Source organism: Lontra canadensis, unplaced genomic scaffold, assembly GCF_010015895.1.
Source record: "Lontra canadensis isolate GAN:19392208 unplaced genomic scaffold, GSC_riverotter_1.0 scaffold116, whole genome shotgun sequence".
Classification (NCBI taxonomy): domain Eukaryota; kingdom Metazoa; phylum Chordata; class Mammalia; order Carnivora; family Mustelidae; genus Lontra; species Lontra canadensis.
This window is the reverse complement of record NW_022631110.1, coordinates 3,926,418-3,943,212: the sequence shown is the minus strand read 5'-3', so window position 1 is coordinate 3,943,212 and position 16,795 is coordinate 3,926,418. Positions and strand designations below refer to the sequence as shown.

Here is a 16,795-nt window from a genome sequence, read left to right as displayed (position 1 = left end):
TTGTTACTTTTCTTTAGAAGTATGTTATATTACAGCATCAGGTTAGTGAATTAATACTAAATATTTCTTAAATTTCTAATACAGCAATATCCGTGGATATAACCCACAAGTGAACTTGTCTTTTCAAGGAAAACTGTTGCCTATATTACATTTGCACTAGGAAGTAAAAATGTAAAAAGTTCTGGAAATCTTGGGGGTGCCTGGCTGGTTCAGTTGGTAGAGCATGCCACTCTTGATCTTGGGGTCATGAATTCAAGCCCCAGGTTGGGTGTAGAGGTTATTTTTAAAACAAGTTTTGGGGGACACCTGGGTGGCTCGGTTGGTTAAGCGACTGCCTTCAGCTCAGGTCATGATTCTGGAGTCCCAGGATCGAGTCCCATATCAGGCTCCCTGCTCGGCAGTGAGTCTGCTTCTCCCTCTGACCCTTCCACTTCTCATGCTCATTCTCTCTCTCTCTCTCTCTCTCAAATAAATTAAATAAATCTTTTTTTAAAAAAAGTTTTGGAAGGACACCTGGGTGGCTCAGTCATTAAGCGTCTGCCTTTGGCTCAGGTCATGATCCTGGGGTCCTGGGATCAAGTCCCACATTGGGCTCCCCGTACTCTGCGGGGAGCCTGCTTCCCTTCCCTCTACCTGCCACTCCCCCTGCTTGTGCACTCTCTCTCCCTCTGTCAAATAAATAAAATCCTAAAAAAAAAAAAGAAATCAACAGGAAAAAGATAAGTAGACCAATAAAAAGATGGACAAGGATTGAATAGGCAACCAAGGAGCATGTGGGTGGCTCAGTCGGTTAAGCTGCCTGCTCTGGACTTCGGCTCTGTCCTCTGCCAGGAGTCTGCTGAAGGATTCTCCCTCTCCCTTTGTCCCTCCCCCTGCTTGTGGGCACTCTTTCTCTATATATAATAAATAAATACATTTTAAAAAAGTAAACCAGAATGAATGACTAATCTATTTCTGATTTGTATACAGCTGCAATGAATAGATGTTGACGATTCCAAGCAAGAAAATACAGTGATAGCTATTGTGCAATATCATTTATATAAATTAAAACCATGCATATCTTCACAACACTATATATTTAGAAAATAGAGCTACAAAAATAAAATAGTGAAGTGCCTATGACTGGAGGAATGGAAGTGGGAATAGAAAGGAAAAAATAGAATGAAACCAAGATGAAATGCTATTCCGGCATGTCAGCAAGACAAAAGCTGAAGAGTTGGATTAATAATGAACTACTACCCAAGGTCTCTAAGGGAAAACGGGGGTGGGGGGCCAGTGAAGATGGCTCCCATGCCCTAATTAACTTGGCTCAATCTTACTTGGGTTAGAAACTTTTTTTTTTTTAATAGCCAAGGGACCAGCTTGCACTTGCCCGCTTTCCTGCTCATTTCTGTCTAAAGTCCCCTTCTGGCTTTCTCACCACAGTCACACCCTATTCCCTGTGCACCTTTGGGAGTACCACCAACACGTTCATCATGTTTTTCTGCCACAAAGGGACTCTCCAAGTTTTCACTACTAATTCAGATGCAGGTTCCTGAGGGTTCGACTTTGGTGGGTTTTTAAAAATTCGTATAACTTACATATTGTGAAGTTCACCCATTTAAAATGTAAAATTTAGTGGTTTTTAGTATACTTATGGAGTTAACCATCACATAATCTAATTCTAGAATGTTTTTATCATCCCCAATAAAAATCTTGTACTCTTATTCAGCTTAATTCTGTGTTTTAATCAGGCATTTCTCCCTCCCCCAGGGGTAGGAGTTAAAACCTCAGAGGGCTGGTCACTGTCCAACAGAGAAATGTGCAGCCTGGGGCCCCACTGAGATCAGTTATCACTTGGCAGGCTGTACCTGGGTAAACACCTGGAAGCTTGAACTGGCGTAATGCAGACATCTTTTTCAGTATATATGTCTTTGAGAAGGTGAGATGCTCATGACCTCCACTCCTGAGGCTACTACACGTTTAACAGTTTCTTCAAAGAGAGGTTGTCCTGGGGCGCCTGGGTGGCTCAGTGGGTTGGAGCTTCTTCAGCTCAGGTCATGGTCCCAGGGTCCTGGGATCGAGCCCTGCATGGGGCTCTCTGCTCGGCGGGGAGCCTGCTTCCTCCTCTCTGACTGCCTCTCTGCCTACTTGTGATCTCTGTCAAATAAATAAATAAAATCTTAAAAAAGAGAGAGAGAGAGAGAGAGAGAGAGGTCCTCGGAGAGATTTCTCAACTGAGCATTATTTTCCCCCCAGGAAAAAAGGAACCATAGTTCCTACGACTACATGCCCCTTGCCTTGCCTGGGAGGTTGACCAGTGAGCTTACCGTAGTCCTGTCCGGTGTGGTGCAAGTCTTGGCTGGGCTGAGGGAGAACCTAGCACCGGCTGCCCATCCACCTTGAGAACTAGAACCTGAATGTGCTTGGTGGGAGGGTCCATCAGATGTCTACACCAGTGGCGCCTGCCTGAGGCCCTAGCTAGGAACTGTTTCCAGAGCTGCAGGACTGAGCTTGAATGTGTGTGGACACCTCGTGTGTGTGAACGTACACAGGCTGTGTGAGGACGTGTGCCCACGGTGTATGAGAACACGTGCGCGCTGGGTGAACACGTGTGTGCACGTGGTATATGTGCACTGTGTTCGCAGCTCTTTGAGGATGCGTGCACAATGTGAGAAACTGCATCCTATGTATACAGTGCTTTGAGGGTGCACACACTGTGGGGAGGTGCGTTTAACACTGGTGTGTACACACTACGTGTAAGCAGTCTATGAGGAATTATGTACACGCCGTGTATGCTCGGAGGACCGGTGTGCACATCGAAAGTGCGCGCAGTTCGTGCGCGTGCTGTGAGAACTAGTGCGCATGCTGCATGTACACGCCGCCTGCCTGTGCGCTGTGAGGGACAGTGTGCCCCTCACAGGTGCGCGTGCGCGGCGTGAGAACCGGCGCTCACTTCGCACGTGCACGCCGTGTGCGCACGCTGTGTGAGGAGGACGCGTGCGCGTGCGGGTGCGCGCGGGTCCGTTGCGGCGCGGCGGTTCCGGCAGTGCGCCTGTGCAGCCCGCGCGTCCGGATGGAACGCGGTGGCGGCTGCGGGGCTGGAAGCGGGACGGAGGGGGCTACGCGAGGATTCCCACTCCCCGGGAAGATGGCCGAGTCAGGCGCCGTGCGGACTTCCCCGCCCAACCACCGACCTTCAGGTAGGGCGCCCGAGGTGCGGCGGGCGCGTGGGGGCTTCAGGTACCCCCCGGGGGGGCGGGGCGGACCCTCCGTGGGCCGCGCAGGGCACCGGCTCTGGAGCGCGCGGGGCGGGGACGCAGCGCGGTGCTGGGCTAAACGCCCTTCTCCCGGCTCATGGTCAACTAGGCAAGGTATCCAGGGCCGCGGCGCTCGCGGTGCCGGTGGCAGGGGCCCCTCTCAGGTGGCCTGAGTGAGTGGGTGCAGTTGGGGGTGGCTTAGGGGGGGTGGCAAGTATGTTTGGTGTGGGGAGTCTGGGCCCACGCTGGATGCCCTAGGGGATCCGGGGGACCGGCCCCCTCTCAGGGAGCAGCCGGCGTGGGGGGCACTGGGGAAGGCTGAGCGGGCTCCAGGGGGTCGCCGGGGCCTGCGCACTCGCCCACTCTGCGTCTTGGGAAATGCGCGCGAGCGGCAGCTGCAGCCGGCCCTGAAGGTGGCCCGGCTTCATGCTTCGCGGCATCCTGGGGCAGATCCGGCACTTCACCTACTGGCAGGGGCGGAAGGAGTGCCGGCGGGCGCGAGCCCCGGGCCGGGTTCTCCCACAACCCGCGGGCGCTCCCGCAGGCCTCGGTTGCGCTGCCCAGGGCTCTGGAGGGGCCGCAGGCCCCCTCAAGTGGCAGCGCGACCCTCGCGTCTCCCAGCCGGCGAGGCTGCAACTGCTAGGAGCTTTGGAGTGCCGGTGCTCAGACGGGCTGCCCAAAAATGAGCGAAGCAGGGAGAAATTTTGAGGACATTTGGCAGAATTTTCGATAAGCAGGTCTCGCGTCTTCGACGTTCTGTAAAGTGGTTGCAGGTAGTGCGGGGGTGCAGGCAGCTGGGAAACCGATTTCCTGCTGTTTTTCCTGGCAACACCTTTTTTTTTTTTAAGTTAATGTGACCTATTTTTAAACATTTTTTACTGTAGTATAACGTGCATGCTACAAAGGCGCAGATCTTAATTTAAGTATATGATTCGAAGAATTAACGCATAGTGAAGATATGAATATTTTATATGAAGTGAACCAAGGAAGGGAAAGAAATCAAGAGAAATAGTCATTATTCACTTAAAACGTGCTTTTCGTGGTGGGTGGGAGGTATTTTCTGATTGGGCCTTCATTTACATCGTTCATAGGAGGAGGTGGCTTAAGTCTTTCCCATTATGCGTTTTTCATCATGCATTTTTTAAGGCAGATTTTAACCAATATCACACGTTAGTGATATAAATACTATAAACATGTACACTTCTGTTTTCATTCTTTTTGCTTACTTTGAGAAACTCAGATATGTCTGCTAGGGAAGAACCCAGAACCCACTAACCAACCCACCCATCAGAATCAGCCTTGAGGGAGGGAGACCTAGCAGAAGAAAATATCAAGGTTGTTGAAGTTTGCAGTTTTATTTGGGACTTTAAATAATAGGTTATTTCTACGTTTTAAGGGCAGGGAAGAGCTTTTTGGTCGGGCATGCTGTTTATCTGTGAGATTTAAATTTCTTTGAAGGAACTTAATAAAGGGGCATTCTAAGCTCTAGTGGGGAACTTTATTGTAGAACCATTTAATGCATTCTCTACTGATTTTAAGATTAGCTTAAAGCTGTTTTCCTTTACTTGAAATTGGAACCATAGAAAGACATGTGAAGGTTTAAAATACTACACTTATGGGGCGCCTGGATGGCTCAGTGGGTTAAAGCCTCTGCCTTCTCAGGTCATGATCGCAGAACCCTGGGATCGAGCTCTGCATCAGGCTCTCTTGCTCAGCAGGGGGTCTGCTTCCTCCTCTCTCTGCCTGCCTCTCTGCCTACTTGTGATCTCTGTCTGTCAAATAAATAAAATCTTTGAAAATAAAATAAAATACTACACTTACATGCATTACGGTTGGTGTGGAAAAATTGGGAGTGTTCAATTTAGGGACCAGGTAGTACCATGGTTTGTTCTTTTGAGGGCTAGTGAGGCCAGATACTTGGAAAAATAATGTCATTCTCAGTAAAATCTGGATTATTGAGGTTTTATTATAATCCATCTGGGATGCTGATCATTCTTGGTTACCCAGAGGCCTTGTCATTTGGGATCCATTCTTAATGAGATTCAGCCCGCACATCTAGGTGATACGAATTGATGAGTGCTTTTCAGAGCTGATGTAGAAGGTGACTAGGGAATACCTCTGGTGGTTTCCTTTAACAACAGGTTCTTCCAATATTGAAATCCTGTGCATTCCCATTACCCACCGGTGATGCCTTTTTTTCTTTCCCTTTATTCACCCGCAGGATGGAAATTAGCAAATGTACTGTTCTTTCTAGGGCTTTGTTGTAGGCACTGTTTAGTGACGAGCAAGCCCCCTGTTGCTTGGATCTGCTTAAATACCTTTAGCCAATAGATAGAATCACTGGATCTCAGCTGTCAGACGGTCTCAATGTTACACAGATCCTGTGCTCCCCTCAGCCTGAAATGCCCCCTTCTTACCTTTTCCCATTCCAGGGTTCACTTCCTCTAGGCTCCTCTTAGTCAGAATTAAGGAACTTCCTCTTGTCTGTGCCTGTGGCACCTTCAGCGAAACACTCTCATTCTGCCTCTTACATTAACCAGCCAGCTCCTCTCAGCAGGCATCCCTGAGTGCCCCCTGTAAGCCAGACCCAGTGCTGGTGGCTACTGCTGCTGCTGGAGCTGAGCAGATCGAGCCGCAGAAGGCCTGGGGGTGAATGCCACCTCGCCACTTTCCTCAGTCTCACGTCAGGAAAATTATTTGACATCTTGAGCTTCAGTTTTCTCACCTTTAAGATGGGCTTAAGAATAACGTGGGAGACAGAAGCACTGCTCTGAGGAAGGAATTAGTATCTGTAAAGCAGTGGCTGACGTACAGTAAGTACTCAAGCCGGTTAGCAGTTACTTCCTATTATAACATCGGCTTGAAAACAAGGTCTGGGTCTAGGTTATAGGTGCCTCTCTCAGTGCCACCTGGTACAGGTACACAGTAAGTCTAAAACTGATGTTTAACAATTGCATTACGCTGGGAGCAGCTACACTGGGTCCAGCTTGCAGTAAATATTCATGAATTGGACTGAAGCCGTGTGTTGGTGGAGTTTGTGGTAGTGGAATTACAAAACATGTTTCTTAAGACCTCTTGAGTTTTCTGGTACATTTGATTGGTGAATGTTGTTTATTGAGTTGAACTCATTTCCCCATTGTTCCGTGGTAAGGAGAGCATTGCTCTGACAAAGAATGAGGTTCCCTTTTGTCCTTCCACTTGGAAATTTTCCATCCCCTGCCCTAGATCAGGAGAAAGTAGGGGTGCACACTGGAAGGTCAGGAGACCCTCCTGCAGGGGCCAAAATAGGGTGGGGCTGCTTAGGAAAGGCTGGGAGTAGGTACCCAAGAAATCAGAATTCTTCATCTTTTTCCAAAATTATATTTAAGACTAGAATGCTCAGTTCTTTTTTTATAAAAGACTTTTCTGTAATCTCTACACCCAATATGGGACTTGAACTCACAACTCTAAGACCAAGAGTTGCATGTTCCACCAACTGAGCCAGCCAGGCACCCTGAACACTTGGATTCTAAAACTGCTTGGACCTCATCTGCCTTTGGCACAGGTCATGATCTCAGGGTCCTGGGATTGAGTCCCACATCTGGCTCCCTGTTCAGCGGGAAGTCTGCTTCTCCCTCTGTCTGCCATTCCCCCTGCTTGTGTGCGCTACTGCGCACGCTCTCTCTCTCTCTCTGTCAAATAAATAAAATCTTAAAAAAAAATAAAACTGTTTGGACCTAAGAAGAGCAAGTTGAGTTTGTGCATGCATATTAAACATCTCAGGTCCTTTCAGCATTAGGAAGGATCCACAGGTCATGAGGGAAAGACACAAAGTTGTGTTTGATCTGGGGCTTCTGGCCTTGTTTAGTGATGGCACTGTGGGACTTGGACTTGGTAGGACCTTCAAGGCAAATCACTGAAAGTCTGCTTGACCATCAGCAGTTTCTCTACTGATGTCCCAACACTGGTGACACAAGTAGTCAGTCTTTCATTTCTATTTCTAGCCCTTCTTCCTCTCCAGGATTAAAAGATGTTATCCTCTTATTCAGCTGCCCCATCTTCTGGAGTAGTTTTTTTTTTTTTTAAAGAACATCTCATCTTTTGTAGGAATTATATGGATTGACTTATAAAACAAGGATATTCAGGGTTGATTTGAGCAAGAAGAGATGGGGACTTCTGGGAGATGTTGGTGCACAGTCTGGTGGTCCTTGTTGGGAAGATTTAACAGGATATAACTCAGAATGTGCTCAGCTCCTAGGATAATGCTGAAGATGATACTGCCTGGTTTGAGGGGACTGCTGGTGCGCTGCATTAGCTCTGGCAGCAGTCCGAGGATTTGAAAACTTGCCCAGGAAGTGGCTGTGGTTGGGGGTAGCTGCTTTTGGGAGACTGTGGCCTGGAAGAGATTGCCCACTGCCCATCTCACATCTCAGGGGACCTCCTTCAAATGTGGAGTTGGCACCTGAGGCTCTGGGGTAGGCTAAGCTTTGGGATCCCCCTCATTCACCTCTGGCGTCTGTCCGAATGTAGGCCTTTATTTGCTTTTCTTTCAGGAAGCATTTTGTTATCATATTGCCGAGGAAGTTTTCCTCTTTTTAAAAGCCGTGTGATTAGCAGAGTTCAGGATGTGGCCTAAGCAGAAGGAAGCCAGATATGACTGAGCTGCACAGCCATCAGACAGCCATGCCGAATTCCCATGATCCTTTGGAAGAGCAGGATCTGTCTTCAGGGTCCACAGCTCCTGGCTGGTGCTGAGTTCATTCACTGTCTGCAAATACCTGCTTTTCCTCTTGATGCCGAATAGGCTGGCATCTTTTAGCGCCAAACAACCCTATGGAATGCTTCTTGCTCCTTTGTCATCTCCACCCTCTTCATTTTTACTTTACTATATAGTAGTAACTTTGTGAGACATTGTTTATATACTATACATTTCACCCTTTTAAAATTCACAATTCAGGGGCACCTGGGTGGCTCAGAGGGCTAAGCCTCTGCCTTTGGCTCAGGTCTTGATCCCAGAGTCCTGGGATCGAGCCCCGCATCGGGCTCTCTGCTCAGCAGGGAGCCTGCTTCCCTCTCTCTCTCTGCCTGCCTCTCTGTCTACTTGTGATCTCTGTCTGTCAAATAAATAAATAAAATCTTTAAAAAATAAAATAAAATGCACAATTCTGTGATTTTCTGTATTTTCACAGAGTTGTACAGCTATCATCACAGCCAAATTTAGAACATTTTCATCACCCCACAGAGAAGCCCATACCCATCGGCGGTCATTCCCCATTCCCCCTCACCGCCCTCCCCCCAGGTGCGGGCAGCCACCTGTCTACTCTGTCTCTGTAGAGACCTCTGCGGTTGTGCCACGGCAGTCTTCAGCCTTTGGTGCAGACACATACGGTTCTCTTGCAGCAGTCCTTGGGTGGGTGTCCGTGTGTCAGAGGTTTAGAAACCATCATTCTGCGATCTCCATCTTTCAGGTCCAATACTTGTTTCACCACAAAGTCTTGCTTTTCCACCTTCTGTGCATTCTGCTGCTCAGGGCCTGCAAGGCGGTAGAACCTGACTGTAACCCCCCTCCCAGACAGCCTGCAGTTATACACCGCACATGTATTCATTTTAGCTCCTCAAAGGCTAACAGCTGCTAATTGTTGAGCACTTAGGTGCCAAGCACCATTATAAGCACTTGTCATACATTATTTTACTTTATTCCTTACAGCCACTCTTTACACTTTTTTTTTCTATTTCTATCCTCATTTTATTTTTTTTAAGATTTTATTTATTTATTTATTTGTCAGAGAGAGAGAGAGAGAGAGAGAGAGAGCGCGCGAGTGCACAAGCAGGAAGAGTGGCAGGCAGAGGCAGAGAGAGAAGCAGGCTCCCTGACAAGCAAGGAGCCCAGTGCGGGACTCGATCCCAGGGCCCTGGGATCATGACCTGAGCCAAAGGCAGAGGCTTAACCCACTGAGCCACCCAGGCACCCCTATCCTCATTTTAGAGATGTTTCAATTCTCTATTGCTGTGTAGCAAATCATTTCAAACTTACTATTTCTCACGATTCTGGGGGTAGGTTGGGCTCAGTTGAGTGGTTTTTCTGTTCCATGTGGTGTCAGCTGGAGTTTCTGTCAGCTGGGAGCTCACTCGGGCAACATAGCCTGTCACGGGCCTGGTAGCTAATCTCAGGGAGTCAGTCCTGGACTTCTCACAGCATCGCAGCTGGGCTTCAGCATCGAGGAAGCAGAAGTTGCCAGTTCTCTTAAGGCTTGGGCTTGGAAGTCCCAGAATGTCACTTTTCCTGCATTCAGTGGTGAAAGCAAGTCACAGGGCCAGCCAGATTCAAGGGGAGGGAGCCAGACTCCACCTCGTGATGTGAGGAGTAGCAAGCACCCGCTGGTAGAGGCTGAATCCCCCTTTTTGGAGATTCTCTACTGCAACAGGTGAGTATGCTGAATGTAAGAGAGCGCAAGCAAGTCGCTCAGGGTCATACAGTTAGGTGGCAAGGCAGTGCGATTGACTCCAGAGTTAAGTATTTTTTACCTTCGTGCCACACGTGCCTTCCCAGGTAGATGAAAACAAACTCTCCTCGCAAACACTCCAAGCGAGCTCCCGGCTTGCTGCAACTCCAGCTGACACATCTTCTGTACCCGTCTCGAGATCTAACTCAGTACTCTAGGTCCACGTTTTATAAGGATTTTGTGTGCCTTTTCCTTAGTATACAGTTTTTCTCCTCAAAGGTAATGACCCACATTTCTTAGAATTACAGCAAAAATTTTATAGATTAAAATGCTTAGAGGAAGAAAGTTTCCATTTAACAGGATTTCTGACCTGCCAGGAATTAACTTCCTACTCTCTCTACGCCAGCCTTCATTGTTGGGCTCTGAAAAATCACCTTAGTACACTTTTCTGCCTTAGGACACTGTTGGGTATGACTGAGGACTGCAGTTCTTGGGTCATCACTGCAGAAGGCCTGTGGAAGATTCTCTTACACTCTAGGCCAGTGTGTCTCAAACTAATTCTGGTGATCAGTTTGTTTTTTGTTTTTTGTTTCTGATTCCCAATTTGTTATTGACCAATATCTTGGCAAAATAAAATAAAAAAGACTTACTAGAAAAATAGAATGTAAAGGAAGGACATGGAAGATATGACTCCTGATTTTTAAATATTAGATAAGATATTCGATTCCACGGTATCAATGGATATTAGATTAGATATTAGATTAGTCTGTCAAATTGCTATGAATGTTTCTAAATGCATGCTCTCAATTTATGTCCTTATTTTAAACGATAACAGAAAATAAGGAGACTGGCACCCATCCGTGGGCCACACTCTGAGTAGCTCTGCCCTGGGCCAGCATTTCCCAAAGCGTGTGATACACAAGAGGGTTTTAGGTTACATATGGACAGATTTATCTTTTCAATTTTAGGCTAATAGTTGTGTGGATTTTTTAAGTGGTATTATAAAAATATAACTAGTACATCAAACTGTAATTTCATGACTATTTTTCAGAATGAGTAGAAAATGAAAAGAACTCAGTTTAAAGAAAAAATAATAGTATGGGTTGGTGCTGGATGATACAAATAGAATGCTAGCGGTATATATAATCTTAAATTTTCTAACAGCTACATTTGAAAAAGTAAAAAAGAGAAAGGTGAAATTAATATAATACAGTTTATTCAGGGGCACCTGGGGGGCTCAGTCAGTTAAGCATCTGCCTTTGGCTCAGGTCATGATCCCAGGGTCCTGGGATTGAGCCCCATGTCAGGCTCCCTGCTTCTCCCTCTGCCTCTCTCCCTCTCTCAAATAAATAAATAAAATCTTTCTGAAAAAATAGCACTAAGAAGGAAGTTAAGCCAGTATATCTACCATAGCAGCCCAGGTTCCACACTGGTGGACTTGCTAAGCCAAGAGTAAATTATTTTTAGGACTTATTTATTTATTTATTTATTTGAGAGAGAATGAGAATACAAGTGCGGGGAGGGCCAGAGAGACAGAGAGAGAATCCTCAAGCAGGCTCCCCACTGAGCAGGGAACCTGATGCAGGGCTCTATCACAGGACCCTGAGATCATGACCCAAGCTGAAATCCAGAGTAGGCCACTTAACTGACTGAGCCACCCAGACTAACCAACCAGGAGTTAAAGACTTGATGTCAAAAACAGAGAAGGACCAGCTGCTCAGGAAGAAGACAGCTTAGTCTGGGCAGGGATTTGTCCTGCAGGCCCTGAAAGTGAGTGCTGGCTAACCAGCCCTGCCCAGCAAAGTCCCTTTATAGCCAGTGCCAGCTCTCTCACATAATCAAACCCAGGACATAGGGATGGGACCAGCCTGTGAATTCACTGGAACTGCCCAGTAATGTGGTCTCCAGAGTCTGTCCTGTCAACCAGTAGGAACTTGTTGATGATAACGAGCAAGTGACTTCTGTAAACTGGTACTGGGAAGACACAATACCAACTCTGGGTGTAAATGACCAGACCTGACCTCACGGAGCCCATCCTAACCCAGTGGATTCCCCACAGGACCCTGACATTGAACTTGGGAGATCCTGAGCTAGTTAATATTGCTGTCTCCTCCCATCTTTCTAGCAATGTCCTACCATGCTTAATAATTATCATAAAGTCAGGCCCACTCTCTCTCCACCGCCTGTCAAGTCACCAAGACAACATTTTGTGTGAGGACCTTACCACTTGGCCACGTTGGAGAAAGAAAATGCTGCTGCTTCTTTCAGGAGCCTGGGGATTAAGCCTGTTGTGCCTTATTGTAGGGGAGACCATTTTATCAAAGCAACTTTCCATTTCCATTATGCCTACCCACGTTGGACTGAATACCACAACACACATTCATACCATTCTCGACAGCACTCAATACCATTGTACCTTTTGGGACCATGGTGTCATTCCTGCAGCAGAAGAACTTTCTGCCATGATGGAAATAGTCTAAATCAGTGAGTCCTGTCCAGTATGCTAGCCGCTGGTCACGCTTGGCTCCTGAGTACTTGAAATGTGACCAGCCCAAACGTGCTGAAAGCATAAAATATATACTGGTTTTGGAAGACTCAGTGCAAAGAATACATTGTGAGATCTCTTATGCATAGTTCTTTATATTAATTACCTGTTGAAATAAGCGTATTTTGGGTAAACTGGGTTAAATACATTTTTAAAAAATATTTGTTAGAGAGAGGGTGCACCTGTGCACACAAGCAGAAGCAGCAGCAGGCAGAGGGAGGAGCAAGATCCCAGATGAGCAAGGAGCCCGAAGCTTAACCGGCTGAGGCACCCAGGTGCCCCTTAGCTCTATTTTTCTATTTATTTTTGCTCTATTTTATATAAGCAAAAAGAGGGCATAAATGAGTGCCTGAAATTAATAAATACAGAGCAGGAAATGCCCCTGTAGCTTGAGTCTTTTATCAGGCACCTAAAGTCCTTAATTAAACAGTGCTTTGTGTCCTTGTTTCAGAACACCTTAATGTGTGCTCTTAACTCACAATAACCATCCGAACTGTAAACTGGACAGAATGGGATTCTCCTGGGCTTATTTTTTAACCACCTGCCCGCCCCCTCCCAAGATTCCTGTCCTCTTCCTTGAGCACTTGGGTCTGCTCTCCACTTACCAGAGAAGGAACTGTCCTTGTGCCTGGGAGTGGTGTCGCCTCTTAGGAGTTTTTGCTCTCTTCTACCTTAATTGTTTGTGTTGGGTTCTCGGGAGCACTTATCAAGGGTGACAGTTGGTGGTGAAATATTATTATAGCCTTCAGTGGAAGCTTTCCTTCCCCTTGGATGACTTTTCCTCCAGTAGAGATACGTGTTATGAACAAAATTTAAGTCATCATTGTCATTAGCTAGGTAAGCAGTATTATTTAAGCTGTTTTAGTTGCATCTTCAGACTGTAAACTCTCTTCTTAAAATTACTAATTCTGCTTGTAGTTTTCTTACTGCAAAACATCTTTCTGCTTTCCTTTTTCCCCTCTCCTTGCCCACCTAAATTTCCACTTAGCTTGATTTTGTTTTTGTCAGTCATAAATTATTTCTGAAGAATAATTGATTCTTATTAATGGTCCATTAATTTCCACATATCCCTAATCTTCTGGGATGAGAGTAGCTCTTCTTATAGTAGAATGGTCAAGAAAGCAGAATGTGGACTGTTTAACTCTACCCTGTTAGCTTTAATTTCTTAGTTGTCTTTTACTTTCTCTCAGTTTTGACTGAGGAACTCCAGAAGACTTGGTGCCTTTCTATTAAGGAGTACTGAATGTCCTTTGTGGTACATAATTTCACCTTTATTAGTTAAAAATTAAAAGGATTCTTGCCACTTGGGAATGTGTAGAAGATTTCAAAGTGAAATCTTTTAAGGATGTATTTACTGTAGAGAGAGCTGGTGGGGAGGGACAGGAGAGAGAGCCTGACGCAAGGCAGTGTCTCCACTGCAAGATGTCAAAACCTAGCCAAAACGAAAAGTCAGATGCTTAACCACCAGCACCACCCAGACGCTCCTAGAGTGAATGCCTCTTATAATCAGGCCAGTTCAAGCAGGAGACACCACATGCGAGGACCAGGGCTATCTAATAGAACTTTCCATGAGGATGGAGATGTTCTACATCTGCTCCACATGGTAGCCATCAGCCACCATGTGGCTGTGGAGCACTGAGGAACTGAGTTTTTTATTGTATTTGATTTTAGATTATTTAAATTAAAATGTCCACATGTGGTAGTGGCTCCTGAATTGGACTGTGCAGTTAACTAAACGTTGACTAACATTGCCAGATGAGGATCAGAAATGAGGAATAGGTTTCAGGCCTTAAACGAGTTGCTTAAAACTCATCTATTCTTGGTTTCTCCTTTACAAATTGTGGTATTTGGTTGTTGTTATTCAGTCACTCTCAGATGTGCACAAGCCATCAAGTACAGAACCCAGAAGTTACCTCCTGTGTGGTTCATATCAGATCTGTAGGGCCATGATGGGATCTAGTACCCAAGACTTATTTCTGGCTCCTGGTGGCCCTGGGGTGCCCGTGATCAGCCAGCTCCTCTCTGTCCCTGCCACATTTTTGGCTATACAGATTGGTGGGAGGATAAATTGGATCGACTTAGAAGGCATTACCAAACCCTTAGCTATATAGGATTTGGGTGGCCTGTGGGGAGAACTTTTCCAGTGAGAGACTGGCAGGGACTGAGACCATAGGCTTAGGCCAGAGAACCCTGTGGTAGAAGGTGAGGTTGGTGAGGGCATTTGGAGGCATTGGGCAGCACACTGAATGAGTCATGTTCCCTCTTCTCTAGGATGTAATCAGTCAAGTAGATAAGCCTCACCTCTCTTGTTCCAGCTTGTTCCTTACAAACTGTGACCACAGGTGTTGGCCCATGAGAAAAAGTCAGTTGCTTGTCTGTAAGATGGTATGCTAGGAAATCTGATTGGTGCTTTCCAGCTCTTGAGAGAACTGTGTTCCTCCACTGCCAGCTCAGGAGGCAAGGGGAAGGGTAGGTTTGTCTTCGCCCTTTTTTTATGAGGATCACCAGCCAAGTAGGCTTGGAGCCAGCAGACTTACCACATTTCCCCTTAACCTCCCCCATTACAACCAAGTAGGGACTTCTGCCCCCTTTATCTCTTATGACCCCATCACTATTGACTGGGTTAGACCTGTCATCTGGGGCCTGACCATTATTACAAGAGCCTTAGATGTCTCTGTCCCTCTATCCAGGTCACCCTCCTGTCATGGATTCATCTTATCACTCTCTTACCTAACCTCCTCTGACATCTGCCTAGCATGAGCATAGTCTAGACTACTGATAAGACAGGTGTGTTTAAATGGGGCTCCCACCTACCCTTTCAGCCCCCTCTCTCTGGCCAGCACACTCTGTACACCACCACCACCACCCCCGCCCCCCGCACCTCACTGCTCATGGCCATGCTCTTCCCTGTGCCCAGAATTCCCTTCCTCTCTGTATCTGCCATGTTCATCCTTTAGTACTTGTCTCACATCTCACTTCCTCCCTGAAGCCTTCCCTGACCACATACTTCTGGTAGATTTTTCTTTTCTCCCCCATTTCCGTTTTGGTGTTGATAATGTTAATGCAGGTAAATCAGATCATGTGCAGATAAACTTGGGGTTGGCATTTGTAAACTAAAGTATACAGATCTTAGACATAGTTTGATGAGTGTTTTCTTATACACCTATATAACCAACCCAGATCAAAAAACATTTTCAGCACCTAGAAAGCTTCCTCATGCCCCCTCCTAGACAGTGGCCCCCAAAGGGAACTATTTTCCTCACCTCTTTTTTAGAGATTTATTTATTTATTTGAGAGACAGAGAGAACTGTGGTGGGGAGGAGGAGAGGGAGAGAGAAACTCAAGCAGACTCCACACTGAGCATGGCGTGCTACACAGGGCTCACTTTCACCACCTAGGAGGTCATGACCTGAGCTGAAATCATGAGTATCACGAGTCAGACGCTTAACTGACAGAGCCACTCAGGTGCCCCCTCACCTCTTTTCACTGTGGTTTAGTTTTGTTTATTTTTGAGCTTTGTTAAAATGGATTCATGTAGCATGCCCATTTTTATTATGGCAAAGTATACATAATCTAAAACTATTTTAGCAGTTTTTAATTTCGTTGGCATTAAGGACATTCACATTGTTGAGCATCCATCACTGCCATCCATCTCCAGAACCTTTTCATCAAGTATATACTTTTTTAAAAAAGATTTTATTCATTCATTTGAGGGGGCGAGAGAGAGAGAGAGAGAGAGAGAGAGAGAGCAAGAGCACCAGCAGGTGGAGGGCCAGAGAGAGAAGCAGACTCCCTGCTGAGCGAGGAACCCGACCTGGGGCTTGATCCCAGGACCCCAGGATCATGACCTTAGCCAAAGGCAGGCATTCAAGCGACTAAGCCACCCAGGCGCCCCAAGTATATGCTTTTGTGACGGGTTTTTTCATTCAGTGTTATGTCTATAAGATTCACCCATGTTGTATCTATCAGCAGTTCATTTACTTTTATTTCTGAGCAGTATTACATTGTGTGACTACTACTAGAGTTTGTTTTATCCATTCTTTTGCTCATAGACACATGGGTTATTTCCAGCTTCTTATTCTTTTGACTAAAACTGCAATGAACATGCTTGTGCACATTTCTTGGTGCCCATACAAAAGCATTTCTATTGCTCGTGTATGCCTAGAAGTGGAGTTGCTGGGTCATAAGGTAGGCATATGTCTAGCTTTAGCAGATAGTGTCAAACTGTTTTCAAAGAGTTGGAAGCAGTTTATTATTGTTGTTTTAATAAATTACCACAAATGTAATGGCTTGTAGCAACTAAATTTATTATCTTATAATTCTAGAAGTCAGAAGTCCTATAATACATGTCAGTAAAACCTTTCTGGGGGCTGTAAGGTGAGAACCCATTTCCTTGCCTTCTCCATCCAGCTTCTAGAGGCTGCCTGCATTCAATGGCTCCTCACTCCTTCCTCTGTTGTCAAGGGCAGCAGCAGGGCAGTATCTTCCAGTATCTCTCTCTCCAACTTCTGGTTTCATTGTCATATCTCCTCTCTCACCCTCACTCTTCTGCCTCTCCTGTGATTGCTTTGGGCCCACTTGGAAAATCC

The 16,795-nt window shown here is 46.2% G+C and overlaps 1 protein-coding gene across 26 annotated transcripts in view; it reads left to right on the top strand.

Annotated features, from left to right (window-relative positions):
- Positions 1-3,003: 3,003 nt before the first annotated feature.
- The window catches only part of MAP7D2 (MAP7 domain containing 2), a 96,373-nt gene continuing 82,581 nt past the window's right edge, over positions 3,004-16,795 (top strand). For 9 of the 26 annotated variants that reach the window (XM_032840789.1, XM_032840786.1, XM_032840780.1 and 6 more), the window contains exon 1: positions 3,056-3,182. In XM_032840789.1, the coding sequence (XP_032696680.1) occupies positions 3,056-3,182 (127 nt within the window). Of the gene's footprint in view, positions 3,183-16,795 lie in introns of all 26 variants that reach the window. The other 17 variants (XM_032840776.1, XM_032840775.1, XM_032840773.1 and 14 more) reach the window with 7 other exon arrangements.